The 27,739-nt window shown below is 42.5% G+C and overlaps 1 protein-coding gene across 1 annotated transcript; it reads right to left on the reverse strand.

Annotated features, from left to right (window-relative positions):
- Positions 1 to 27,328, reverse strand: ALOX5AP (arachidonate 5-lipoxygenase activating protein). The gene is made up of 5 exons (XM_084878659.1): positions 27,091 to 27,328; positions 21,689 to 21,788; positions 14,098 to 14,168; positions 7,752 to 7,833; positions 1 to 500 (listed from the first exon to the last, which is right to left on the reverse strand). The coding sequence occupies exons 1-5, from the start codon at positions 27,158 to 27,160 to the stop codon at positions 338 to 340; spliced, it is 486 nt and encodes a 161-aa protein (XP_084734785.1). The 5' UTR covers positions 27,161 to 27,328; the 3' UTR covers positions 1 to 337.
- Positions 27,329 to 27,739: the final 411 nt, after the last annotated feature.

Genomic DNA, 27,739 nt, shown 5'->3' on the forward strand with positions numbered 1-27,739 from the left:
CCAACTTCCAACATGTCTCTACATTTTATTTTAGGAAAACACAAATCCGGTCCCAAAACATATTCAGAAAGCAGGATAAGTCAAGGAACATAGAGAGTGGGTCTGGGTAACAAATCTTGAAATACTGACATTTTCCAAGGGGGCGGGGGGGGGGGGAGGGAGGGGAGAGCTGAAGCAGGATTATTTTCTTCCAGGAAAAGCAAGGTGAACTCAAGCTGTGAAGCCCAGATGGTCATTAGATTTATTTCCTAAGAGGGCTGCATCCCTCAAGGGCTGAGTTATGATGACTTCTAGGTATTGATCAGATGAGAGCACCAACCCTGTATTCAGCAGAGAGTTAGGGAATGAGAAGCAGAGGGGAGATGGTGGTGGTGATCGTCTTTATGTAGTTTTCAAAGTCACTTCCAAAAATTAGGATGAGGTAATGGTTGAATATGCCAGCAAGGGACATGAGAAACAGGAACAGTATGATACGCTTCCCAAATATGTAGCCAGGTGTGCTGGAAAAGAAGAGAGAAACATGTAGAAGCTGCACAAATGACACCCTTTCTCTCCCCCCGCCCCCCCCCTCTCTCTCTCTCTCACACACACATACACACACACACACACACACACACACACACACACCCCACTTTGAAATACATGGGGTTTAAATTATAGCTCCTTTCACTCAAGAATGCTCCATTTACTTCATATGAAGGATGGAAGTCTCTTAGCTATTATTACTCATTGAACATATTTCAAAACCCAGCTAAAAAGCCCAGACTTCAGACTCCTCATCCATAAGGCTCAGCATACAGCTGCTCTGTGTGCTCCTGGATTTCTCTGAATTCTAGTCCTTGACATTGTGAAAGTAGCAGGTTTTGCTGGTCATTGGGCATTCTGACTTGGGGTTAGGAATCCCATCGACTCATCTAGACCCTCTCTACCCTGCTCCTCTCCAGGAGTGCCTGTAAGAGCGTCAGGGCAGCAGTGTATAATACAAGCCTTTAAGGGCCTCCAGGAGAGAAGTGATGGTTTAAATGAGCTAACAAGGCTGGTGAAATCTAAAAGGTGCTTTGGCATCTGAGACTTCAATCTGCCTGGGAATAACTCATGTTCACTCTAATGAGAGCTGGGCCCCCAGCAGTGAAAGGGTGTTAAATGAATGGAGGGAGACAGGCTTTTTATACTAGAACATTCATACTCTTCTATCAAAGGCTGTAATCAGGAGCTGCTGAAGCATATCATCGACTGGGGTCAGGAGCTTCTCCCCAGGAATATGTGACCACCAAATTGTTCACAGCAGGCCCCTGGCTTCCTCCCTCCATCTGCAGAATTCTATAATCTCTGCCGCTGGGTCTATCTGTGTGGCATTAGCAAAGTCCAGCCAAATGTCTCATTATGGCTGGGAAGGGAGCCTTTGACAACCAGGACTCCTCAACGAGAACAGCTAGCCCAGCTGAGCATGTGAGTTAATACCGTTGAGTCTGACTCTTGATATAATCAGAGAGCAAAATTTGGTGTCCACAAGTTTGTTAGAAATTTTATCTTTTTGAAAGAGACCCCAAAGGTTCACAAAGTAACCCATAATTTTCCCGGTCAAGAGTTTGAAAACCACTCAGTAATTGAGTATCAACCTTCCTACTACTCGAAGTGTGATCCTTGGACCAACAGCATGGAGCTAGTTAGAAACTCATAATTCCAGGCCCCTCCTGGGTCTGCAGATCAGAATCTGCATTTTGACAAGCTTTTTCAGTGACTCCCAGGCATATTCACATTTGAGAAGTGCTGCTGAGGCACCCTACTCCTTGGCCAGCTATGTTCTTTTCTTCTTGACTTTTTGGTTCATAGTCATGCTCATGAAATGAGAAGTTCTATCTCTGTACTGGGGAGGGGGTCCCAAAAGAGAGGGTTGTGGGCTAAATTGTGTCCCACTCAAATTCATTAATTTAATTTCTAAGTCCCATATTTCAGAATACTGCTGTATTTGGAAATAGGGTCTTTAAAGACTCAATCTGACAGAAGGATGACCATGTGTGAAGACACAGGGAAAGATGACCATCTGCACAACAAGAAAAGAGGCCTCAGAAGGAGGCAATGTCCAGAACTGTGAGATGCTAAGTTTCTGTTGTTTGAACCACCTATCTGTGGCATTTTGTTATGGTGGCACTAGCAGATGAATATTGAGTTTCCTGCTAATGCTGGTAAGGAAGAGAAAAGAATGACAAGGAGTTTATTTTTCAGACAGAGAACAGAGGGTGCAGAAGCGTTAAATTGTGAAAAGTCAAATATTGTGGTGGCTCTGATTTACACATGAATGAGGCCACCATATGCTCATTGCAAAAAAATAAAAAAGGAATTTGTGAAGCTGTTCAGAACACACACAAGATAAATCTGTGGTAAGGAATAAAATGATGATGCCTCCTAATGGAATAGTGGTCTTCTTAAGTTTGGGCAGGAGTTTTGCAAACATCTCAAGGTATACTTCCCCCAAAGGAGATATGTCGTCGTCTCAGGCAGTGCAGAGAACTTAGCACACATACCTACCATGTGCAGGGCCAACATGGATGGACTTAGAGGGTATTATGTTAAGTGAATAAGTCAGTCAGAGAAAGACAAATACAAGATAATTTCACTTATATGGGGAATCTATGAAAACAAAATAAATGAACTATCAAAACAGACATAGACTCATATATACAGAGAACAAACTGTCAGATGGGAGGAGCATTGGGGAGTAAAAAAAGGTGAAGGAATGAAAAAATACAAATTAACTGTTACAAAATAATCAATGGGGTGTAAAGTACAGCATAGGGAATATAGCCAAAAATATTGTAATAACTATGTATGGTGCCTGGTGGGTACTAGACTTATTGGGGGATCATTTTTAAGTTATATAAATATCTAACCATTATGCTGAGCAAAATTAATTTAACGTTAAATGTCAACCATATTGTTTTTAAATAATAAAAATTAAGATTGGGATTATATAGTTCTCTCTAAATAAGGTGGGGAAGGTTAGAATGAAATAATTAATCATCTGTAGAAACCAGGAGTTTTATACCTGTGATTTCATTTAACTCTTAGAACCACTCCGTGAGGTATGATTAGCTTATTTTCCAGGTGGGGAAAATGAGAACAGACAAGTTGAACAATTTGCCTAAGGTCACACAGCCAGGAACAGGCAGAGTTGGAATTCAAACCTATCTGTGTGAGGCCAGAGTCTTCCTCTTTCTGCCACATTGACTTCCTGGGGACTCCTTCAGATTCTGGAGACTAGGATTTGGTTATTAGTTTTGCAATAAATGTGCCCCCCCACACACATAGCATAAAATCTACAGGAAAACATACAAGAGGCTTTGTAAAACAATTCCCATCTCAAATGTATCTAAAACTTCCAAGAAGTGGAGATGTGGTAGAAGAGAGGTGAACCCAGGCATTTGGAGACACAGTTCCAGCCCCAGCTCTCTGCAATGTGGCCTTGGGCAACTCACCACCCCTCTCCTACCTCACACAAAAATGTACACCAAATATGGGTAGAAAAAGGAAATTTTATGGTTCCTCTGGCTTTAAATTTCTATTCTTTTCAATAAAGAAATATCATTTTAAACCTGGTAACTTCTAAAGGGAAAAAATGGTAAGATTAATGAGAATAGGATACTGTCTCCTTCATTCACCCACTCATCTCAAATAAGTCAGGACTTCCATAAATGTGTGTCACATTAATGAATCATTCTCAGAAAAAAAAAAAAAGAAAAAAAAAGCCTGAGCAGCCTTCTGTGGCTCCCAAACTCCATGTGTATAAGAATCACCTACAGATTCCTGAGCCTTCACCCCAGAGATTCTGGTTCCATATGTCTAGGAGGGCCCCATGACTCTACTTTGAATAAGCATCGTAGGAGAGTCTGGTGCAGTTGGTTGGTGGGTTTCACTTTGAAAATTCCAGACTTGATATCCATGTGTTCACCCAGGAATTCCAAAAGAAGCAAGCTCATTCTGACTCTGGTGAACTAACCCATGGCCCCATAATTGGGAGGTGGGACAGACTTTAAAATGGTGAGTGGCTCAGCATATGAATGGCCTGTCTTGCTTCATGCTTCAGACTTCCCTAAAATATATCAAACTAGCAGCATCTGGCCTCAGTTTGTCCCATACCTCTCACTAAGTGGCCCAGGCCTAACACTAGCAGCAGCCACCTTGGTTCACAGCTTGGCCTCTTCTGGACAGCTCCAAGCCTAGCATAAGAAGCAGCCATCTACAGATCCAGGCAGAACAGAGACAGCAACTGGCCTTGGCCTGCACCTCCTGACAGGCCTCAGAGCTGGTCTACCCAGGACAACTTCAGACTACATCAAAACATCACTACTCAATCACCTCCACAAGGAACACACTAAAGGAGAAGACTCAGCAGGCACCCGACCCCTACTAAAGTAAGCTATGCTCTGTGGGGGCCCCTGCACAACTGATCCTCCACAGTTATCGGAGATCAGTAGTCAGTAGTTGTAGCCAGTCCTTGTGGTTGATCTGCCTGGAGGTAAATCCCTCCCATTAATGTGCTAACTGTAAAAGGAGGATATACACAGCCTACACAGGGCTGCACCTCAAGGATCCAGCTTGGGTGATCAGAGGGCTATGGCACTGACCCTACAGAACACATACTATATTAGGCCACTTAGTAAACCTAAGAGATATAGCAGCCCTACCAAATAGAAACAAACATATGGAGGTTGCCAAAATGAGGAGACAAAGAAGCATGTCACAAATGAAAGAACAGAATAAAACTCCAGAAAAAGAACTAAACAAAAAGGACACAGGCAACCTACCAGATATAAAGTTCAAAACACTTATTATTTCCCTGGCCAGTTTACTAAGTGGTTAGAGCATTGGCCTGAAGACTGAAGGGTATTACATTTTATTCCAATCAAGGACACTCAGTTGCAGGCTCTATTCCCATCCTCAGTCAGGTTGCATGTGTGAGGCAACTAGTTAATATGTCCCTCTCACAAAAATGTTTCTCTCTGTGTGTCTCTGCCCTCCACCCCCCCACCCCCCGGGCCTCTTCCATTATCTCTTAAAAAAAAAATCAGTGGAAAAACTGATGAGGATTAACAATAAATAAATAAATAAATAAATAAATAAATAAAACACTGGTTATTAGGATGCTCAATAAGCTTAGTAAAAACTTCCACTATATAAAAAAGAACCAGTTAGAAATGAAGGATAGACTAACTGAAATGAAGAATAATTTACAAGGAATCAATAGTAGAATAGATGAAGTCAAGAATCTAATCAGTGATTTGGAATATAAGAAAGAAAACAAACACACACACACACACACACACACACACACAAATCAGAACATCAAAAGGAAAAAATGAATCCAAAAAATTAGGATAGTGTAAGGAGCCTCTGGGTGAACTTCAAGCATACCAACATTCACATTATGGGAGTGCCAGAAAGAGAAGAGAGAGAGCAAGAAATTGAAAACCTCTTAGAAAAAATAATTATGGGAAACTTCCCTAAGGTGGTGAAGGAAATAGACACACAAGTCCAGGAAGTACAGAGAGTCCCAAACAAGATAAACCCACACCAAAACACATCAAAATTAAAATACCAAGGGTTATAGACAAAGAGAATTTTCAAAGCAGTTACCTACAAAGGAGCTTCCATAAGACTGTCAGATAATTTCTCAACAGAAATATTTCAGGCCAGAAGGGACTGGCAAGAAATATTCAAATTGATGAAAAACAAGAACCTACAACCAAGATTATTCTACCCAGAAAAGCTATTGTTTAGAATCAGAAGACATTTGAAAAGCTTACCAGACAAGTAAAAGCTAAAGGAGTTCATCACCACCAAACCAGTATTACTATGAAAGTTAAGGGAACTTCTTTAAAAAGAAGAAGGAAAAAGATAAAAAATATGAACAATAAAATAGAAATAAATGTATATTTATCAACAGTTGGATCTTAAAAAATAAAATAAGCAAAACCAGACTCATAGACACAGAGAACATTTTGACATTTGCCAAATTGGAGGATGTTTGAGGGGATGAGTAAAATAGGTGAAGGAATTAAGAAATACAAATTGGTAATTATAGAATAATCATGGGGATGTAAAGTACAGCATGAGAATATAGTCAATAGAAATCTAATTACTATGTATGATGTCAGATAGTGCAAGATTTACCAGGATGATCAGTTAGTAAGTTATATAATGTCTAGTCACAGGGGTGTACATCTGAAACTAATATAGAAATGTATGTCAACTGTAATTTTAAAAAATTATAAATGATTTTAAAAGAAGAGGTTAAGCCATTTACATTTCAATGAAGTCTAGAGAAATCAAATACTTTTCAGATTTTAAGTCCATATGCTATTGTTTATTTTTGCTGCCTCTATCCATTTCCTAGTAGTGATTATCTCTAAAATAAGAAGTGCCTATGGTAAATGGACTACTTTTGTCATAAGCCACAGATTGTCCTAGAATTAGAGCAACTTTAAGATCTCAGGCAAGTGGTGACTGATAAAGAGAAAAATTGTGACCTAGCCAAATGCCTGTGTCTTAGGGGAGAAAGACAGGGCTGCATGGGAAGCCAAGCCCCCTTATTTTATTGATGGACACCCCCACAACGCCTGACAGCAGGTAATCTGGGGAAGGCAGAGTAAAGGTTTTCCCAGGTAAAAGAGAATAAAGAATTAGGACATCCATTATTTAGGACAGTGTTGATAAGAATAAGAGAGATAATGGGAATGTGGTTTTAGAGGATGAATAGGAAGGCCACTAGAGAGGAATGAAGGAGACGTGAGCACCAGGAAAGAATTGTAAGAAAAAGCCATTATTCTTCGGCTGCTCACTACTAAGCTAACAAGTCACTTAGCTTTGCAGCTCCCAGTTCCCCAGAAATAATGCTTTCACCTGCTGACCTCCTGGGATGTCAGCGCCTTTGTCACTGTTGTAGGATGCTATCTAAATGGAGAACCCATTAGCCACTGGAGAGGGATGCTATTGTAAAAGGCCAGGAGGGTTGTGAAAGTAGACAAGAAAACTGAAGGGGAAGCGTAGGCCCGACCTCCCAGAACAAATACCTGGCTCTCAGAGCCCCTCTGCTACATTAGGAATCCTGTTCTCTTGGGTGTACTGCCATTGGAATGTGTCTTCTATAAGTGCCATCATTTATTTTACTAGAATCGGATTTCCCAATCCAGGTGGAGTGGAAGTGTCATTGCTAATTTGGCACCATCTGTAAGCCATGCAACGTTGACTTCATTTTCAGTTCCCATTCTCTGCCTGTGATTGTACCTTATGTTCTCAACATTCCTTCTGTTGGCCTCTGGAAAATCTGTTATTCAAAAGAATTTATCACCCGGTGCAAGCTTTAGTTCTCATTTCTCTAAGCAAACAATGAAATGTTTCACTCACCGGAGGCTGGGAAAACTAGACATAGGATATCATTCAAGCCCCAGACTGTGACGGGTGGGAATAGAGGGTATGGGGTTGCAAGGAATGTGCAGCACATGGCATTAAAGCACCTTTGTGAACCCAACACCAGGGGCAGGAATTGTTTGGTGTTCGAGGCCCCCAGCTGTATTTTCAGAGCCCACGAAGTTCAGGGAGAAAAAGGAGAGGGATCCTAGTCAGCTTGGCCGTCCCACCTCAAGTGGTCCCCCAGGCCTTCGAATGCTACCCAGAATACGGTTGTGAATTACCACTCTTCCTGCTCAAGAAGTATGACTGCTCCGTGGTTCTTAAACACTCCCAGTGCCTACCTCTGAGTTCTTTCTCCTAGGTAGCCAACAAAGTACTTTTGCCTCACGAACAGGTACATCAGCCCAGCAAAGGCAGCAGGAACTAAGTGGAAAAAGAAAAAGAAAAACACCTTAGTTTCACATATGCCAAACAGGCTAACTTAACACAACATTAATACAGTTTAATTACAGTCATTGTGCCTGGCCGGCATAGCTCAGTGGTTGAGCATTGACCAATTTCTGGTCAGGGTTGAGGGCTCGATCCCCAGCTGGAGACATGCAGGAGGCATCCGATCAGTGATTCTCTCCCATCATTGATGTTTCTATCTCTCTCTCCCTCTCCCTTCCTCTCTGAAATCAATAAAAATATTTTTTTAAATTATCATTGTGCAATTACTGCCTGTCACAAAATCTAGCAGAGGCCTCAAGTTCTGACAGTCTGGGCTGATGTAAACTTCAGCAAAGAGCCTAGGGCTGGAAGAAATCTGAACATTTTAATAATAGTGATGTTACAGGTGGCCAACCTATACTAATAATAGCCTATGTGGTTGTCACACTCTCATGCATCATGTCCTAACAGCATCACAAGATGGCTGTCACGAGATGACCACATGCACAGTGGAGGTGGGGCCTGGCGAAGGAGGCAGGTCGTGGCAGGGGAGGACAGTTGTGGGCAATCAGGTCAGCAGGATAAGGCAGTTGGGGGTGATCAGGCTGGCAGGCAGAAGCGGTTAGGGGCAATCAAGCAGGCAGGCAGGCAGGCAGGTGAGTGGTTAAGAGCCAACAGTTCCAGATTGTGAGAGGGATGTCCAACTACAGGGTTAAGTGGGATCAGGCTTAAACTGGCAGTTGGACAGCCCCCAAGGGGTCCCAGGTTGGTGATGGTGCAGGTTGGGCTGAGGGATACATTCCCCCACCCCCTGTGAATAAATTTTGTGCACTGGGCCTCTAATAGGCATATAAAAAGATGCCCAGCATCACTAATCATCAGAGAACTGCAAATTAAAACCACAATGAGATAGCACCTTACACCTGTAAGAATGGCTACCATTAATAAATAAAAGGAAACTCTTATGCACTGCTGGTGGGAAGGCAGCCTGGAGCAGCCACTGTGGAGAAAAGTATGGAGGCTCCTCACAAAACTAAAAATAGAACTCCCATAGGACCCAACAATCCCACTTTTGGGTATATATTCAAAAGTAATCCAAAACACTAATTTGAAAAGATATATGCACCCCTATGCAGTGGAATGTTCATTGCAGCATTGTTTACAATAGCCAGGATATGGAGTCAACCTGAGTGTCCATAAATAGAAGAATGGATAAAAAAGAGGTAATGCAAAAATACAATGGAATGTTACTCAGCCACTAAAAAGAATGAAATCTTACCATTTGTGACAATGGATGAACCTAGATGGTATTATACTAAGTGAAATAAATCAGTCAGAGAAAGGCAAATACCATATTAATTCACTTATATGTGGAATCTAAAGAACAAAATTAATGCCTAAACCAATTGAAACAGACTCATAAACACAGAGAACAGATTAATGGGAGAAGAAGGTAGGAGAATTAAAAAGTACAAATTGATAGTTACAAAATAATCACAGAGATGTAAAGTGCAGCATAAGGAATGTAGTTAATAATGTTGTAGTAATTATGAATGGTACCAAGCTGGTACTAGACTTATCAGAGGGACCACTTTATAAAATATATAAATGTCTAATCACTATTTTGTACACCTGAAACTAATGTAATATTGAATGTCAACTGTAATTAAAAATTAAAAATAATAATAGTGATGTAACTGTATATTGCCAAGTATTTTCATAACCATCATCTAATTTAAATTCTTTCCTCATGACCAGTATCATCTTTTCCATTTCCAGATGTGGAAAACTTGGGCTTGAGTAGCCAGGTGTTAGATGTATCTGTGGGAGGAAGGAGCAGACCCAGAGCATAGCTCTGAGCCTAGTTCCTTTGAAAGTATAACCTTCTCCTCTGGGCTTCCAAGCAGCACAATGCTCATACTTCTCTGAACAATTGCTATCTCTCTCTCTCCCTCTCCTTTCCTCTCTGAAATCAATAAAAAAGACCATTCAGAAAAAATCTCTGGAGAAAGAGATATCATTTGCATTCCAGCCTGTGAGGAGCAACCATAAGCCGAACCCAAATAATCCTGCAGTCTGGAGCTTGGAGCTGAGTCAGACAGCACGGCCCCACTTGGACTGCCATGAGCTGGAGCTAATACTTAATTTGGTCTACATCTGGACAAAAGGCCGATTACAGCTTCCCACTTATCAGGAATAATCCAGAGTCAAATAAAGTAAAGCATAAGTATGAAGGCACTTGGAAAACCTTCTAGCATTATTCAAATGCCAGATGAATGTGCTGAGTGAGCACTTTTCATATGCCAGTAGTGCCAAGGCTCTTTGGATACATGGGTCTTCTATCCTCTCAGCCACCTGGTAAGGAGCACACTGCTGTCACTATTTGACATTTAAAGAAATTTAGGTTCCAGAGAGTCAGTTTGCCCAGATCTATCTGCCAGACCAAAAGACTCCTGAGGACAGCCATATTTCACCAGCCTTCATCTCTGTGCCTGGCCTTATGCCTGGCACATATTGGCTTTCTATATTTTTCTTTTTCTTTTTCTTTTTTTAATAAATCTTTATTGTTCGTATTATTACAAATGTTCCTCTTCCCCCCCCCCCCCATTGCTCTCCTTCACTAGGTTCCCACCCCACCCTCTGCCCTTTCCCCACCCCCCATTGTCCTCATCCATAGGTGCACAGTTTATGTTCAGTCTCTTCCCAAATCCCCCTCTCCCCTTTTCCCCAAGAATCGTCAGTTCACTCCCCTTCCATACCTCTGATTCTATTATATTCAACAGTTAATATTGTTCATCAGGTTTTTTTTTTTTAATTTCCTTGGTTTTTAGATTCACTTGTTGATAGTTACATATTTGTTGTTCATAATTTTTATCTTTATTTACTTTCTCTTCTGAAAGAACCCCCTTCAGCAATTCATATAATTCTGGTTTGGTGGTGATGAACTCCTTTAGCTTTTTTTTATTAGTGAGGCTTTTTATCTGGCCTTCGATTCTGAGTGATAGCTTTGCTGGGTAGATTATTTTTGGCTGTAGGTTCTTACTATTCATCACATTGAATATTTCTTGCCATTCCCGTCTGGCCTGCATGGTTTCTATTGAGAAATCAGCTGACAATCCTATGGGTGCTCCTTTATAGGTAACTACCTGCTTTTCTCTTGTTGCTTTTAATATTTTCTCTTTGTCTTTTGCTCTTGGAATTTTAATTATGATGTGTCTTGGTGTGGTCTTCTTTGGATTCCTTTTGTTTGGAGTTCTGTGTGCTTCCTGGACTTGTAAGTCTAATTCTTTCACCAGGTGGGGGAAGTTTTCTGTCACTATTTCTTTCAGTATGTTTTTGATATCTTGCTCTGTCTCATCTTCTGGGACCCCCATAATTCTGATGTTGGTTCGCTTGAAGTTGTCCCAGAAGTTTCTTACATTATCTTCAATTTTCTGGATTCTCTTGCCTTCTTGCTTCTGCGGAGGAGTGTCTTCTGGCTCTTTATGTTCCAAATCTTTGACTTGATTCTTGTGATCCTCCATTCTGTTTTTAGGACTCTCTATAATATTTTTTATTTCAGACAATATATTCTTTGTTTCTTGTTGATCCCTTATTATTTCTTGTTGATCCCTTATTATTTCTTGTTGATCCCTTATCATTTCTTGTTGATTCCTTATTAATTCTAGTTGATCCCTTTTCATATCCTCATAGGTCTTATCGACCTTTTCTAGGAAATTCTTGAAAAACCTTATAAGCGTAGATTTGAATTCTATATCCAGTCACTTTTTGTCCTCCATTTCTTTCGTTTGTGATCTATTTCATTGTCTCAGCATTTTCGCAGCTTCCCTTAGGCTTTTACAGCTCCTCCGCTCTTCCTTCTGGTTTTTTCCTTGCTTCTCATTGTAGAATTTCCAGTCAGTCAAATTTCCTATAGTTCTGGGTAATGTCCATTTTATATTTTAGTTGTATTTTACTGAAATTGTTGTGTGCGGCTGCAGCTAGGTGTTTACCTGTGCAGCCATCTTGGATTCTTCTGGGCTTTCTATATTTTTCAACTGAATGAATAAAAGTCATATAGGTTGGCCAAGGGAGAGATGGAATTTGAAAACAGGTCTGAGTTCAAAGCATTATTACCATCACTAGCGCCATCAATAATAACACTTATTGGGTTTCTATTGTTAAGCTGAACTATATGAAAGTGCCCTTTTCATGAGTCACAGTCAACTAGCTGAAGTTTTATATGACTTAATCCGATATGCCAAGCACTGTGTCAGGGGCTGAATGCATATTATTTCATACAATCATCCCGGGAATCTAATCATTCCTGTTTTACACATGAGGAAACTCAGGCTTAGGAAAGCTGAGTAACAGCCCAGGGTCACAACAGCAGTGAAATCATCCCAGTGTATCAGTCCCCAAGACCCATGTTCTTTCCACAAAGATTCCTCCAAAATCTATTGTTACATGACAGAGAAGGAATCCAAAGCACAAAAGGAACTGCTTATGAAGTTCATCCTATTCTCTGAAAGCCACAAAATTATCACAATTCACAATTTGTTCTAGGCAAAGTCTTTCCTGGTTGGTTCCATCAGGATGGCTCTGAGCTAACTTACCAGCCCATCTTTTTTACCAGGAACTGCATTGAACTATAATAGGAGTCAGGGTAGGAAATAGCCACACTTGTTGCCCTCATGCCAGATATGGTGTATGCCTCTGTGCACCTGGGCTTCTTAGAAAAGCAAGAGAAGCACAGGGGGTGCAAATCTGGACTCTACGATTCTAAAGTCTGAGCTAGCCACTTGTCCCATTGGGGCTTGGGCTCCTTTTCTATAAAGTGTTTGGGCTCAAATGATCCCCAAGGTTCCCTTTCAGCTAAGAAATTGTATCACCTACTATTTTGATATATATGTTACCAAACAGGGTTTACTGACACTTTTGTTCCCTGACAATGCCAACACATGTTTGACAGGTAATGCATGGTCCCAGGCTCTGAAACACCTGTAGTCTCCCTTTGTAGTTGTCTAACTGGAACAACTCTATTGTCATCCACATCAAGAATCATCAAAAACATAAAAGGAATCATAACTCCTACTGTGAGCATATTTTGACCTGGTTTTTAAGTCTTTTTGGACATATTTCCTATTTAACTAAGGATATAAAGTGGAAAATAAATAGTGAGCTTAGTGACAGCCTCATGGAGCACAGAAAAAGGCCACAAGGTGTCCCTGAAATGGTTCTCTGCCATCCCTCACCTCTCTTCTCTATCACTGCTCTTATTCTTTTCCTTCATGTTACCTCCCACTCTTGGTAATAATTTATCAAGTATAAATTATTTCACTGATTTTCTGTGTTTCATCTTGCCAACTACTGTGGGTTTCCCCACCATCTTTTTATCAGTCACCATGTATCCAAGCACAGGGCTTGTCAGAGAGTAGGTGTTCTATGTATGTGAATCATGTAAATAAATAAAGTAAAAGGCTCCTTGTGAAAAATCCAGGATGTAGCAAAAAAAACCTGAGCTCTCAATGTGTTTCATTATTCACCAGCTCAGTAATCTTGAGCAAATGACCTTATCTCTCTGAACCAAAGTGTCCTCAAGGATGATGAGGGAATGATATCCACTCTACCTGCTTTATGAAGTAATAGGAGGTGATGAGGGTTAAATAGCTCATCAGAGAACACAAGTGACTTCTTCTGGCACCCCCTGCTTGGCTGACCAAGGCATGCCACCCTTCCCCTTGACACAGTGTCAGTGTCCAAAAGGGACCAAAAAATATTACTCTGGTTTCCATTTAACTTTAAATCCATTCTAGGAATCAACTTGCTGAAGTCAAGGCTGTGGGCTGCTGATTACTGGGGAAAGCTGGAGACCTGGAATCCATCCCAAGACTCTGCAGACAAGGCCCGAGAGAGGACTGCCAGCCTGGAAGCTTATTAGCAAAAGAGCCAAGTGACAGCAGCCCCAGAATAGATCCCTCTGGCACTCTCATTTAGAATGCCCTTGTATCTGAGCTAACACTGCTTACGGATTCTGAGTCACATTTAGCCTTAAACCACCCTTGTCAGTGCAGGCACTCTCAATCACAGGGAGCCAGCATTAGCAATGTATTACCCACCAATCCACTGGCACAGAGCTCAGGAAACCTGGCCTCCGGGCCACACCTCTCCAGGGTTTCACAGGTCAGAGCTGGAGGTCAGACAAACTCCTTTCAACAGAGCCTGAACTGGAGCCTCCTCAGGCACATTTGAGACAGAAAACAGAGAGAAGCTGGTTACCTTGGCTGCACAGTAGCCCGGCACTCCAGAGCACGACAAGGAAAGTGGGGTACGCATCGACACAGTTTTGGCTGTAGAATAAATAAATAAATTTAAAGAAGAAAAATCAGAAAACATGTTACCACAATGTTCTCTGAAATCACAAATTAATATGCCCCATCACATCTGGGGCAAAAACCCCACTCATAATTCCACATACATCTACTCATAAAGACCGGCACCAGCTGCCACCTCAGAAATGGACAGCGGTGTAAAGTGACATGTGTTCAGAACCCATTCACTCTCTTCCTCAGTGAAGCCCATTGGAGATTCAGGTTTCTTGATGGACTCGCTATGGCATAGTTCCCGCACCTGGCTTTGCCACCAAAGTGCTTCTGAAATTGACAAGTGAGCAAAGCAGTGGTGGCCATTAGGGTGGGGTGGCTGGGAGAAGAGCCCAGCTAAGAAGACCTTTATGGCAGATACACACTCAGCTCAGACCCAAGGCCAGTCTGAGGAAGGAAAGGCAACATCACACATTAAAGAAGCCAGGGTAGGTTAAGAAAAGCTCATATTCAGAAAGTTATCTTGCTGATTGTGTGATTTCTCTGTGCAGGGCTCAGTCCTTGCTCCCATGGAGGGACTCTCGCTCTACCCCAAGTACCGTACTGCTGTTTTACATTTTTGTCTCCTTAAAGCTTACCACGGACCTGTGAGTACACATGGTGACTGCGTGAATTTTCAATGGTGTTTGTAACAAATAGCCACAAACTTACTGCCTTAAAACAAGACAAATCTATTATCTGGAAGTCACAAGTCCAAAATGGGTCTCATTGGGCTAAAATCCAGGTGTCTGCATTCCTTTCAGAGGATCTAGGGCAGATCCATTTCCTTGCCTTTTTTAGCTTATAGATATGACTTGTATTCCTTGTTTGTGGCCCCTCCCAATATCAAAACCAGCAATGGTGGATCAAATCTTTTTTACACTGAATTTCTCTGATACCAACTCTTTTGCCCCCTTCCTACCCAGATAATCCTGAACAATTTCTTTATAAGTGGTTACTTACCTTGTCTTCCCCTTGCCGTGTAATATAACATATTCATAGGTGCCTGGGGTGATCCTTGAGGGGCCATGATTCTGCCTACAACTACTCTCACATTTCAGGTGAGAAACAGAGGTTGGGAAAAATTGAATAAGTTTCCCAGGGTCACCCAGTTATGGAGTGGCAAAGCCAGGATTTACACACTAGTCAGTCTGACTCTAAACCAGGTCTGTTACCTCTTTGACTATAAGAAATTAAATTGCCAGTGTCCTCTTGAGGAGTTTACAGTCTACATCAGGAAAGACGATACCTATGTCCACAGAAAAATAACCCACAGTACAGGAAGCACAGAAGAGAAGGGGCACCATAATAGAGGGGCATGGAACTAGGATTGAGTCCCTGACCTGATATTAACCAGTTGTTGGTCATTGGCACAGCAATCTCTTTAAACTTAATCTCCTTGCCTATAAAACTAAGAGACTGGTAATGAATAACTGTAAGATCCATTTAAGCTCAAAGAGTTAGTGGTCTAGTTGGTGGTTCTCAGAGTGTTGACCTAGACCAGCAGAATCCCCTGGGGAAACTCATTAGATATGCAGATGTTAATGCCCACTTCAGACCTCTAGAATCAAAAACTCTGGGGCTGGCCAGCAGTCTTTATTTTAACAAGACCTCCAAGTGATACTGATGTATGTTCAAGTTTGAGTTCCATTGTTTTCATGTAATTCAAACTGTGCAGGTAAAAACCAAGAGGCAATTTTCAAAATATATTTGGCCTTTGATCCAAATTCCTTCCTTGGATTCTTTCATCTGGATCCCTCTTGATCCTTTTTCATGATTTTCCTCCTCAATTGGCTATGAACACCTGTTCAAACTAATAGGGCCTTGGGCCTCAGGGGGACCAGAGGGAACTTTGGAATCACCAGCTCTGGGCCAGATCCCTTCAGAGAACCCAGAGAGGCTGGCAGTGTTCCTGACCACAGGGGCCTTGCCATCCCCTGATGATTAAAACAGCCTTTTCTGGAGGAGTCAATGAATGTAAAAGCCAAGAAACTGGAGTGTCCTATGCTGGAATATGGATACAGGATAGAGCAGAGCCTGTTGACCTCATTGTCTCTAACTAGTGGACAGGGTAGGAGCCCCTTACAAATACCACCTGGGAAAAGTACGTGGCTAATAAAGAGGTCCCAGAATGGTAGCTGCAGCAGCTGTTATGCATGAACATGACCTCCATTCTTATATGTTATGAGAGAACAAAACTGCAGCCTGATGACTGAGAATGTAACCCATTTTCTAGTACAAGGAAATAAGAGTGAACAGTCCTTTTTATTTAGTTGAATTAAGTCTTGTATCTGATGGGATCTAATATTTGATGCTCCTACAGTTTGAAAGTTTATTAATATTTAATACCAAAGATCGTCCTTGCTTCCTCCTCAGTCTCATGCTTCTGCTTTGGTTGGTTAATTGGTTGGTTGATTGATTTTAAAGAACTGATTTTGTCCGAGTGATGCAACATTCCTAAAAATTCTGCATTGATCAAAGAACTTGCTCATTAGACAGAATGTCTAGTGATTTGACATTGGATCAGCCATTCAGTCATTCTTGCTTATTGTCTCAAGCCACCATAGTCCCTAATAAATTGTCTGCAGAGTAAAATGAAACTCTCTCAGCTACGAGAGAATGGATTCCTCTTATGGGTTTTCAGAATATGCTCCAATCCTGTCTCTCGCTCTAACCAAGCAAGTACCTTCTCCCCATCCAGGATCTCTGATGTATCTCCTCCAGAACAAAGCTCTATGCACACATGCCTCTTCTTGACAGAGGGCTGCTGGTGGGATGAATTCAAGTAGCTTTGGTCAATGACATAGTGCCTCATGGACATTCTTGTGGTTTTCAAAGTCCCAAAGCCCTGGGTCCAATGTGGGAATGCCGCTTAGCAACTGTGTGAAAGTGAGTGCATCTCCTAGCCTCCCAAAACCTCAATTTTCTCATCTACTGATGGTGAATGGGCACATCAGTAATTCACTTTCTGGATTGTTATGGGAATAGCATGAGATAAAGCAGTGTCTTGCTTGTCAGTAGCATTCAAGAAACAGTGGCTATTCTTGCTCCAGTGTCTTCCTTCTTAGAATCCCTTATTAAATTTGTCTTTCCTACTGACAAATATTTATCATTCCAAAATATCTTTTGTGGAGACTTTTGAGCCATTTTTTTTTCCTGCAAGACAAAACCGACAAACCCATTTTTGCTCTCATTGCCCTGAGATCTAACTATGAGCTACTCGGCAGATCTGACAACAGCTAACTGGGCTACATCCAATTTGCTGTGACACACAATCAGTTTGTTGTGCCAACATTTTTATGGAGAAAAGAACTCATTGTTACTTTCTCTTTCACTTTTCTCTACCTTTCAGAATGAGACATAGAAGCACTCAGTGTTTTGTTAGTATCGGTTAATTTAAAATAAGTACCTAAGAGTAGTTGTATCAGTACTAATTAATAGACTCAATGTACATCTATCACCTTCAAACAATTGTAAGGGAATCTAGAGTGGATTCTGAGAGGTGCAGGGAAGAAGGAACATGGGGGTGACATTTCCCAAAATGCATTTTGTAAAACCCCTCCCCTTCCTGGAGAACTGAAAATCACAGTGTCCCTTAGCACAGCGAAGGCTCTCAAAAAATCTTGCTGTACAGAACTTATTCCTGTAACACTTGTCAACAGCACATGAACTTGTCAACTATGAAATTAGGTAACTAGACATCTCCTCTCTACAACCTGTGTTTACCTGCACTAGTGGGGAAGAGTCTTAGGTACAATAACTGATATTTTTCTCCAAAAAATAAACTTTGACTGATGTACCTTGCTCATCAGATATGAATAGGGCTTTGAACTATGACTTATCCCATGAACAGAGAGTCAAGGTCAAGATTCCTTTTCTCTCAATTGCCGACTCAGGTCTGCCCTCATGGGGATGGGGTTGAGGAGACCATTAATGGAGGCCAAGTCTGAGCTGGTAGGCTATACTTGGCTGTGATGTCTGTTTATCAACTGCCCCACAATCTTGAACTATCTGTATTAGTCCACAGCCATATGTTATACTGAAAAATATGTATGGGGCTTTTCAATCACCAGCACCATTTATCCTTCCTACTGCTTTTGCCTTCATAACCAGTCTATAAATATTTAGTATAATGCAATTCATCAACCAAAAGTATTTATCATGCAATCCTCTGATAAATATATTTTATATCATTATATACATACTGGAGGCCCGATGCATGAAATTCATGCATTTGGGGGAGGGGGGTCCCTCAGCCCAGCCTGTGCCCTCTCCAACCTGGGACATCACTCTCATAATCAGGGACTGCTGGCTCCTAATTGCTCACCTGCCTACCTGCCTAATCACCCCTAACTGCCCCTCATGCCAACCTGATTTCCCCTAACCACCTCTGCTTGCCAGCCTGATCACCCCTAACTGCCCCCCCTTGGTCTGGTCACCCTTTACTGCCCCCGCTGCTGGCCTGGTTGCCCCCAACTTCCCCCTCCCCCCCCCCCCCCGCCAGTCTGATCACCCCTAACCACCTATGCCTACCAACCTGGTTGCCCCTTACTGCCCCCCCTACTGGCCTGGTCACCCCCAACTACCCAACCTGCTGGCCTGGTCACCCCTAATTTTCCCATCCTGCTGGTCTGGTTGCCACATACAGCCTGTTGTTCAGTTGTTTGATGGTTCCTCACTAACACCCCTGCCAGCTTTGTGACCCCACACAGCCTGCTGTTCAGTCATCCGTCTGGTTGTTTCAGTTGTGATGGCCCCTGGATTTTTATATATTAGGATACTACTCTCCATGAGTATATTAAAAATGAGTAAATATAGCCCTAGCCTGTATGGCTAGGGCAGTGTATAAAGCATTGGCCTGTGGACAGCAGGGTCCCAGGTTCTATTCCAGTCAAGGGCACATACCTCAGTTTCAGGCTCCTCCCGGGACTAGGGTGTGTTCAGGAGGCAACACATCAATATTTCTCTCTGTCTCTCCCTCTCTCTTTCACTCTCTCTAAAAATCAATGGAAAAAAATTAAATAATAACAGTAATAAATAAATAAATTTTAAAAAATAAAAATGAGTAGATCTTAAGTTTTTATTTTTTTAGACAGCAAAGTTAATGACATTTTCTTTTCTTGCACCATCAGGACTCACTTTGCACCATTCTTTGGTAGTTTTGGAGGCCCCTGGAAACGATGTGGCTAGGGTTTGCTTTCTACTGGACTAACACATCACCCCGCTCTGTAGCTTTCAAAGACTTGGGGGCTGTGACTTTCACCAACAGGCTGTACCTTGTTGCATTGATCTCCAGAACCTTCTATCATCCACCACAGGCTCAGTCACACACCTGCTGTTAGCTGGTCAAGGAGGAAATGTCTTTGTAACAGAACCACAGCAGTGTCTGGGCAACATTTATCTTTCAAAAGATAACCTTTATCTTTCTTTCCTGTTCCCCCTTCCTCACAGCTCTCTCTCTCTTCCTCTCATTCTTCTCTTCCTTATCTCCAGTCCCATAAAAGTTAACTGAGAAAGACATTTAATGATTCTGGTTTTGGGAGCAGAGGGCCCCAGCAGCACCAAAGGCCCACCATGCTCTTCTAGTTCCTTCTTATGTCAGAAATGCCACAACATTGCAGAACCTCCAGCCACCCTCCGACCACTACCAAATGGCACTTCCACAATTTGAAGGCTGGCAACAGGCAAGGTGTGAACACAGTGACTTCTTATAAGCAGAGCTAGTTTACTCCTGGGGAGAATGGCAGAGACAGACAGCCCAAACTGCTCTGCTGTTTCTTCATTACCAGCAAAAACAACCTACTTTCTCCCCAAGGGACAGTGGAATTCTGTTGCATGGCCAAAATGCCTAACCTCTTCCAAGTAGACAAGCTGAGGAGTACCTAAGAACACAACATAACTGGTTAGGAAGTAGTGATATGGGAGGGGAAAAGTTTCTCTTTCCAAACCTGTGGAGGAGTATTAGTGTTTACTTTGGACTCTGTTCAAAGAGGTTTTTATGTCACCCCAAGTCAAAGACACCTTTGTTTCAGCTGTTTCAGATTATGCCTGAAGGGAGCTCTCACCTCTCCCTTTGCAAGTGGTTGACGGCACCGCACCTTGTGTGTGTTCCCTACTCTCCTTTAAATGGATCCAAAATGCCTACAGCCACCAGATCTTTACATTTCTTCAATTGATTCTGAGAATTAATACAGTGAAGGCCCAAATGTTAAGATAGAAATATCCGTATAATTAATTAAGCAAAGGATTTCCTTGAGATCGGGCTGCTGGAATAATAGGGAACAAAATAGGGGCCAGAAAATCAGCTTGCGATGACTCTACAACTGTTCCCAGGAGTGGCTCAGACCATGTATGCAGAAATTTAGAAGCTTGGGGACAGAGGGGACTGATAATGAAAAGTGGCAATAGAGAGGACTCCCCCTCCATCTTTATGTCAATTTAAAAAAAAAAAAAAAGTAAAAATAGCTAGGTGAGGCAAAGAACAGAAGCAAAAGTGTATCAGGGAGTATGATGAAGCTTACCCAGTGAGACCCTTCTAAGTCACTTTAATTCTCAGAAGCCATCAGTAGCCCTGTGTGTGGAGCCTTCCCCCAAGTTGCTCCCTTAGAGCCTCTGACTCTAGGATGACTCCATCTTTGTGTTTGCTTGTGCTGTTCTTGCCAACCTAAAAGTCCTTTCCTTGGGTGTCCATGATTCCTCCCTTGGAAGGATCTCTAGACACATCAAAGTTGTTTCCAAGCTGAGCTTGAAGGTCATTCACTAGCTCACAGCCAAAGCCTTCCTTTACCACAGGCCTCTAATCACAGGCACAGAGGAGCAGCAGACATGCTGGGCTGAACCCTCTGTTCAAATGCATTTTGCCCAGAGGGAAAATGAGGGTTTTTAATAAAATCCATTGCATCCCAAAAAGCACCAGTTCCTTCACTGGACTGTTCCAGTGTTTCCAGTCTTTATATTCAAAAAGCAAAGAATTAAAAGTAGGAAAGCCATTGCATAATCCTCCCATTCTTTCTGTTCTTGTTCTGGTTGCTCAAGGAGAGCAGCATTATGAAAGGTACTGTGTCACCTCCAGATTTCCACCAAGGGACTGCAGGGTCGATGAGTGGCAGGCTGCTGCCAGTAGGTCCTGTCTGTTGCTTCTGCAGGCAGAAGGTGAGGAGTGTCTGGTTTTCATTGTATTACTTCTGCACTAACCACACAGGAAATTGGTCAAGTATGTGACAAAATGACTGGCTCCCAAGCTCTGGAACAAGGAGGAGTTGTAGAGATCTTACCCCTCACCCCCAGGGTCCCCACTTACTTTCTTTTAATACACTTACTGAGATGGTGAGGGGTTTTCACAAAGCCTCCCAGGGGGAGTTCTACTACCCCGGAACCCTATCTCTCTGGCATTGGGAAGGTTGGGCCACACAGATATGTGGCCTTGAGGTTGGTTCTCACTCCAGTAGAGAGACCCTGATGCCCATGCCCCCCCTCTGTTAGTCAGCAGTGCCAGGGTTTAGACTCACTTGGCAGTATAGACTCGCTCAAAGGCAAGTGTCCCTGTCCTCTGGAAGCTCCGCCCAGGGTGGGTCCTGCTTTCGTGCTCCACCTTGTGGGCGAAGAATCCTGTTAAGAAAAAGGTTTGCATTTGTGTTATAACAAAAATAGTCATGATCCTGCCATCTCATATTAAATGTTAAAAAAAAAATTGCCTTGACTTCCAAACAGCCCAAAATGTCCTCCATCAAATGTGATTTAGCAAAATTTATTCAGCAACTACTCTCCCCTTGGTTTTGATGGTGCGATTGTGAGCAAGGCATAGCCCCCTTTCAAAGACCTTATAGTTGAAAGAAATAGACAAAGAAGTAGAGCAGAAATTAGCTTACAGTGATTCGTACTAAGATGAGATTGAGTAAGAACACAGTGCTATAGTGGAACAAAGGAGGCGACCTAATTCAGTGTTCAGATCACAAAATTCCTAGAGGAAGTGACACCTAGAATAAAGTCTAAAGAACAATTATGAGCCGAGACCGATTTGGCTCAGTGGATAGAGCGTCGGCCTGGGGACTGAAAGGTCCCGGGTTCAATTCCGGTCAAGGGCATGTACCTTGGTTGCGGGCACATCCCCGGTGGGGGGTGTGCAGGAGGCAGCTGATTGATGATTCTCTCTCATCGATGTTTCTAGCTCTCTGTCCCTCTCTCTTCCTCTCTGTAAAAAAATCAATAAAATATTTAAAAAAGAACAATTATGAATTAGCTAAGGAGATAGAGGGGCAGGTGACAATAGGGGAAATCATTCTACTCGAGTGGAATGGAATATGCAAAGGTCTGGAGTCACGAACTATCCTTGGTTCAGTATGTCTATCTTATGATGAGGAGTGGGAAGTGTGGTAGAACTTGGCTGAATTATAAATGAGGCCAGAGAGATAGATGGTAAATTGTTCTTTCAATGACATGTATCTATTATCACTTGCCATAAGCCAGACACTTAGCTTGAATCCTAGAACAAAACACACAAATAGTCTTGGCCTAGAGCAAGGATAGAATAGGAGACAGATCATATAAGCAAACAAAATACATCAATTACAATTACACAGTGTGTGGAGCTATTGACAAAGAGAAGGCAGAGCATGGTACAGGACCACTGGAAGAACCCTACAGATTGGGCAGAGTGCACTTCAGTGAGGAAACAGTAAGCCAAGGCTTGAAGAAGATGATGGTTGACAAGTATCCACTGGATTTAACAACGTCACTGAGACCTTGCTGAGAGCCAAGTTAATAAATTTGGAATTTATTTACACCTTGAGAACAAAGAGGCGTTACTGGCGAGTGTAAGCTGATCCAGGGTGTAATCAGAAAGCCACCCTGTTTTTAGTGTGGAGACCACAGAGAAGAGTGAGAAGAAAATGGGAGGGGGATCAATTAGGGTGATGGCTGTGGGATGTAAGAGACACTGTGGAGGAGACAGAATCCAGAGGATTTGTCTATACATCGGGTGTTGGGGGAAGGGAGTGAAGGTCTCTCTTTTACTCCCTTCCACCTATCTTATTCCTTTATTCCTATTTCAAGATTGAAAAGGGGGGTGGAAAGTGAGATTGTCATGAATCCATCCACAAGGCTCTCTTTCATCAACTTCTTATCAATCTCAAAAAGGTATGGAAAATATGTCTTATATTTGAATAAAAGCCTTTATGGTTTTCTGCTTGGCAAAATTGCATTTCTTCCCTCCAAGAATGGGCTCATTTTGAGCCCATCTCCAGGGCTGACTTGTATAAAGGGAATCTACCATATTGCAGGCACTCTGGTCGGCATAGGATATAGGTTCCCTTATTGGGCCAGTGCTGTTCCCACTTTGTAGATAAGGACACTATGCCTCAGGGAGGCTAAATAATAATGTCAGAGTCACTTCACAAGGCTCGGTAAAGCTGAAGATCAGATCCAGCTGGGTCTATGAGGATGTGTTTTCCTCTCACCGTCACACAGATGCTCACTGCATGGATTCCCTCAGCTACTCAGGGTTTAAGCACACATCTGTCTATTCTGAATGTCTCTTCTTAGTACAAAATCCAGTAGAATATTCTAATAATTGTCTTTCCAGAACTTAAGGTAACATCCTAGCCTCTGAACATGTAAACTGGGACAGTATTAAGAAAGTCAGAGGTTATTTTTGCAAACAGCATCACAATTTGATTCTACTTCCCTAACTCTCCTCTTCTTTTCCCTTCTGTCTCCAGTTAGGCTCACCCTCTCCTCCAAATCTGTGACCCACCTTTGCTCCATGTCAAAGCTTTTGGCACTTGGACAGGAGAAACTGAATGTTCATTGGATGCTTTTCTTAGGAAATACCTCTCTCTATCCTCCTTAGGAAAGTAGGCACTGGTGATTCTGGCCTCACTTTCTTACAATGATCTATTTCAGACTTGTTCTGCATGTCCATATCTGTGTTCTGCTGGATCAGGCTGGAAGAGGGCCACATGTTCAAAGATCTTGATGACTAAAGGACATTTGAGAGGCAAAGGAGGAAGTTCCACCAAGTGGCCGCACCCTGGTCTCTCCAGAATATGAGCTCATACTGAACAGCAAGGCACAGAGCCCCACACACCAGCACGGACAATCAGGGACTTGTTCTGAGACAAAGACAACGTGTGCAGTGCCTCACCATAATATGTAAATATTTCTTAAAACAAACAGGAAGAGTTTGGAATAATGTTTTGTGGACAAGGGGGAAAGCACAGTTTTTGCATATTTTCCAAATCCTGTAAGGTAGATCTTTGGCTGCTACATGGAGGTTGATTAGAATTGCAAAGAGAGGCTCTGGGACATACATTTGGACTTTTGTGTTTGCCTAGAAACTCACAGAGAAAACAAGCAGAGATGCTGTCTCCCAAGTCACTGGAATTATTCTTGTTCTCCTACATGGCATGTTTAACAGTTACAAACAAAAAGGACTCATGCCTGTGCCTCTCAAGGGTGCACACCTGTCCTGAGTCACCCAAGTGGTGACAAGGGCTCTTTCTGTGGCTTTAGTTTTTGTCCTTTCCCTAAACACTAGTAAGGGCAGCATTGTACAAGGTCACTCTGCTCCCAAGTTGCTGGAGTTCACAGGGAAACGGGAGGGACAGAGACAGGTGGGGGGCCATGTGGGATCTGCCCAGCACAAAAGTCTCCAGCCCAAAACAGTAGTTCTGTGTTTGTCCATATTTGTATCATCCCCTCCAGGAAGCCTCCATCCCACTCATCAGTTGGTGGAATTCTGACACCACAGTGTTCCATCTTTATCTAGCATAAATGGCCTGGAGATTGTGGTTAAGACTTAGACATCAGACCATCTATAATCCCTCCTTCCCCTTTGTACCAAAGAACTTCTGAATCTCATCTACCAAAAATAATTAAAATCTCACCATCTCTGCTCAGAGTGCACTATGCCATTACAGAGAAGCCCAGCACCCACTCGACAGCCCAGGGTGAGGGCCCAGTGCATCTTCCTTATGAGAGATGAAGAGACTGTTCTTAGAACAGGAGACACTGCAAAAATCCCTCAACTGCCTGTCTCACCAGGTCTGAACTGAGAGGAAGTAGCTCAGAGTAAAGGCCAACCAACCTCTGGGCTAAGCTCAGTCCTCTTTGCAGGCAGTGAGAAGGCTCTTGCTCCCTGGCTAGGACACCCCTCAGCTGCATTGATGGTTCCATGGGGAAGGACTGGGGGGAAGATCCTGCACAGAGCTGAAATACCACTGTGTGCCTACCACCCACACTGCTGCCTCCCAGAGAGGTCGTTGTAGCTTCCTGCTGACCACATCTGCTCCCACTGCTCTTTCCCTCCCTCCGGGGGGCAGGAACTAGAGCTGACTGCTCGAAGAAAAAGAACACTGCTGGCACAGAGCAGGGTCCCTGTGCAGTGCACAGGGATGAATGAACCCTTTGCCCATTGACAAACTGAGGGAGCTCATTGACAAAATGGTGCCCCCATGAAACAGCGGTGACTTGAAGAAACGGCAGCCAAAAGAGTCCGGTTGTTCCCTCTCGAGTTGCAACTCTACTGTGTGTGATTTTGTATAAAAACATTTGGGTCAGAAAGTATGATGCTAAGTGAAATAAGCCAGTCAGAGAAAGATAAATATCACATGATCTCACTCATTTATAGATTATAATGAACAACACAAACTGATAAACAAAGACAGATCCAGAGAAGAGAAACATCTATCAAACTTCAGAGGGAAGGTAGGGGAGGGTGGGGTAAGGGGGATCAACCAAAGGACTTGTATGCATGCATATAGGCCTAACCAATTGACACAGACAACAAGGGGTGAGGAGGGTGAGAGAGGCTAATGGGGGGATGAGGACACATATGTAATACCTTAATCAACAAAGAAATTAAAAATTTAAAAATAAAGTAAAATTTAAAAAGAAAGAAAGCTGCAAAGTGCTGCCCCATACAGGAAATCTTCTCAGAGTGTGCCTCTGAGCCTTGCTTTGTGCTCAGAAGGTTAAATCACCAGTCTCTGTCCACATTCAAATTGGGGAAAAAATATCAGAATATCTGAAATTGATGAAATATTCAAATTTCCAAAGTGTGGTGATGTGTGAATATTCATTACCATTAAGTTATAGAGCTGTCCTTAGTAAGTACTCTCCTTTTTCTCTATCTTACAAAATTGCAAAATGCAAAGCCACTGGAGATACTGATAAAAATAACCTGATGCATTCCTAACTCAGAACCTTAAGGAGAGAGTCCTACATTGCCCTACCTTTGTCGGGTCTGAGTATCCTGTTTGGCTTTTTAAAACTGTTAGCAAGATTAATAGATTCACAGCCCCAAAGAAACAAACAAAAAAATGTTCCGCCTTCTCTCTCTTTATATAAGTATATAATGCATATGGGAAAAATATAGGTTGCTAGAGAGGGAAAAGTATTTACAAAAGATATGTTTCTTCAAAAGAAAAACAATGACAAGGTGATTTCCCTTTCACAAACGCCAAAATTCACTTTTTTTTTAGCCTACACTTGACAGTAACAGATGCACTGAAGTCAGCCCAGCTGCACAGAATAAAGCCCAGTGTCTGAGCGAATATATGTCTCATCTTCCCTTTCTAGGATTCTTGCCCACCTCTCTGGCCCCACTAGCTAATAATAGTTACAATGCTGATTGCAGGCCCTTCGGTGAGGGTCTTTGAAAAGCCTCCAGTTGGCTGCCCTGGCACTGCAAGCCTGGTTAGTTATCACTACTAAAGTGAATGAAAGAACAGGATAAGCAAAACACCCAATCTACATGGAAACACACACACCTCTATACATTCAAATAAAAAGAAACAAATATAGATCAAACAAAAGGACAGAGAGAGAACCTAGAGTATTGTGTAAGCCTGACTTCCATACAACTAACAAAATTTCCCCTTGCTTTCCCACCCAAGTAAGAGGCTTCTCTTACCGTTCTGGACCACGCTAATGAGGGTGACAATGACCAACAGGACAATATCGCCCAAGGTTTCTTGGTCCATGTTTGCTTCAAGCTCACCAACAAGGACTGCTCTGTGCCACCTACGTCTGCACTGTGCAGAAAGGGGAAGTGAGAGCTTGCATTCCGTCTTTCATCATTAGAATTTCTGAACATCCCAGCAGAGTACACAGTGCTGCTTTCTCCTTCCCCTCCTCCTCCTCCTCCACCTACTCTTCCTCCTTCCTTTTCTTCTTCTTTCATTTCTCCTCCTCCTCCTCCTCCTCCTCCTTCTCCTCCTCCTCCTCCTCCTCCTCCACCTCCTTCTCCTTCTTTTTCTTATCAGCCACCAAAGTGCCCTGGCTTAGTGTGACTGCCAGGAGAAGCAGGAGGAGGGGAGAAAAAAAAAGAAGAAACTTTTTTATTTACAAAGCACCAAAATGATCTGTGTCCTGAGTACTGCCTTTCTTTTCTTGAATTCCTAGGGGATGGGAGAAGGAATACTTAATACATGGCAGGGTCCACAGTGGCAGTCAGGTAATATTATAAGATAGATAAATGGATAGATGATGGATGGATGGATGGATTAGAAAAAGGAGGAGAAGGAGGAGGAGGAGGAGGAGGAGGAGGAGGAGGAGGAGGA

Source organism: Pipistrellus hanaki (assembly GCF_964339955.1).
Source record: "Pipistrellus hanaki genome assembly, chromosome: 3".
Taxonomy (NCBI): Eukaryota; Metazoa; Chordata; class Mammalia; order Chiroptera; family Vespertilionidae; genus Pipistrellus; species Pipistrellus hanaki.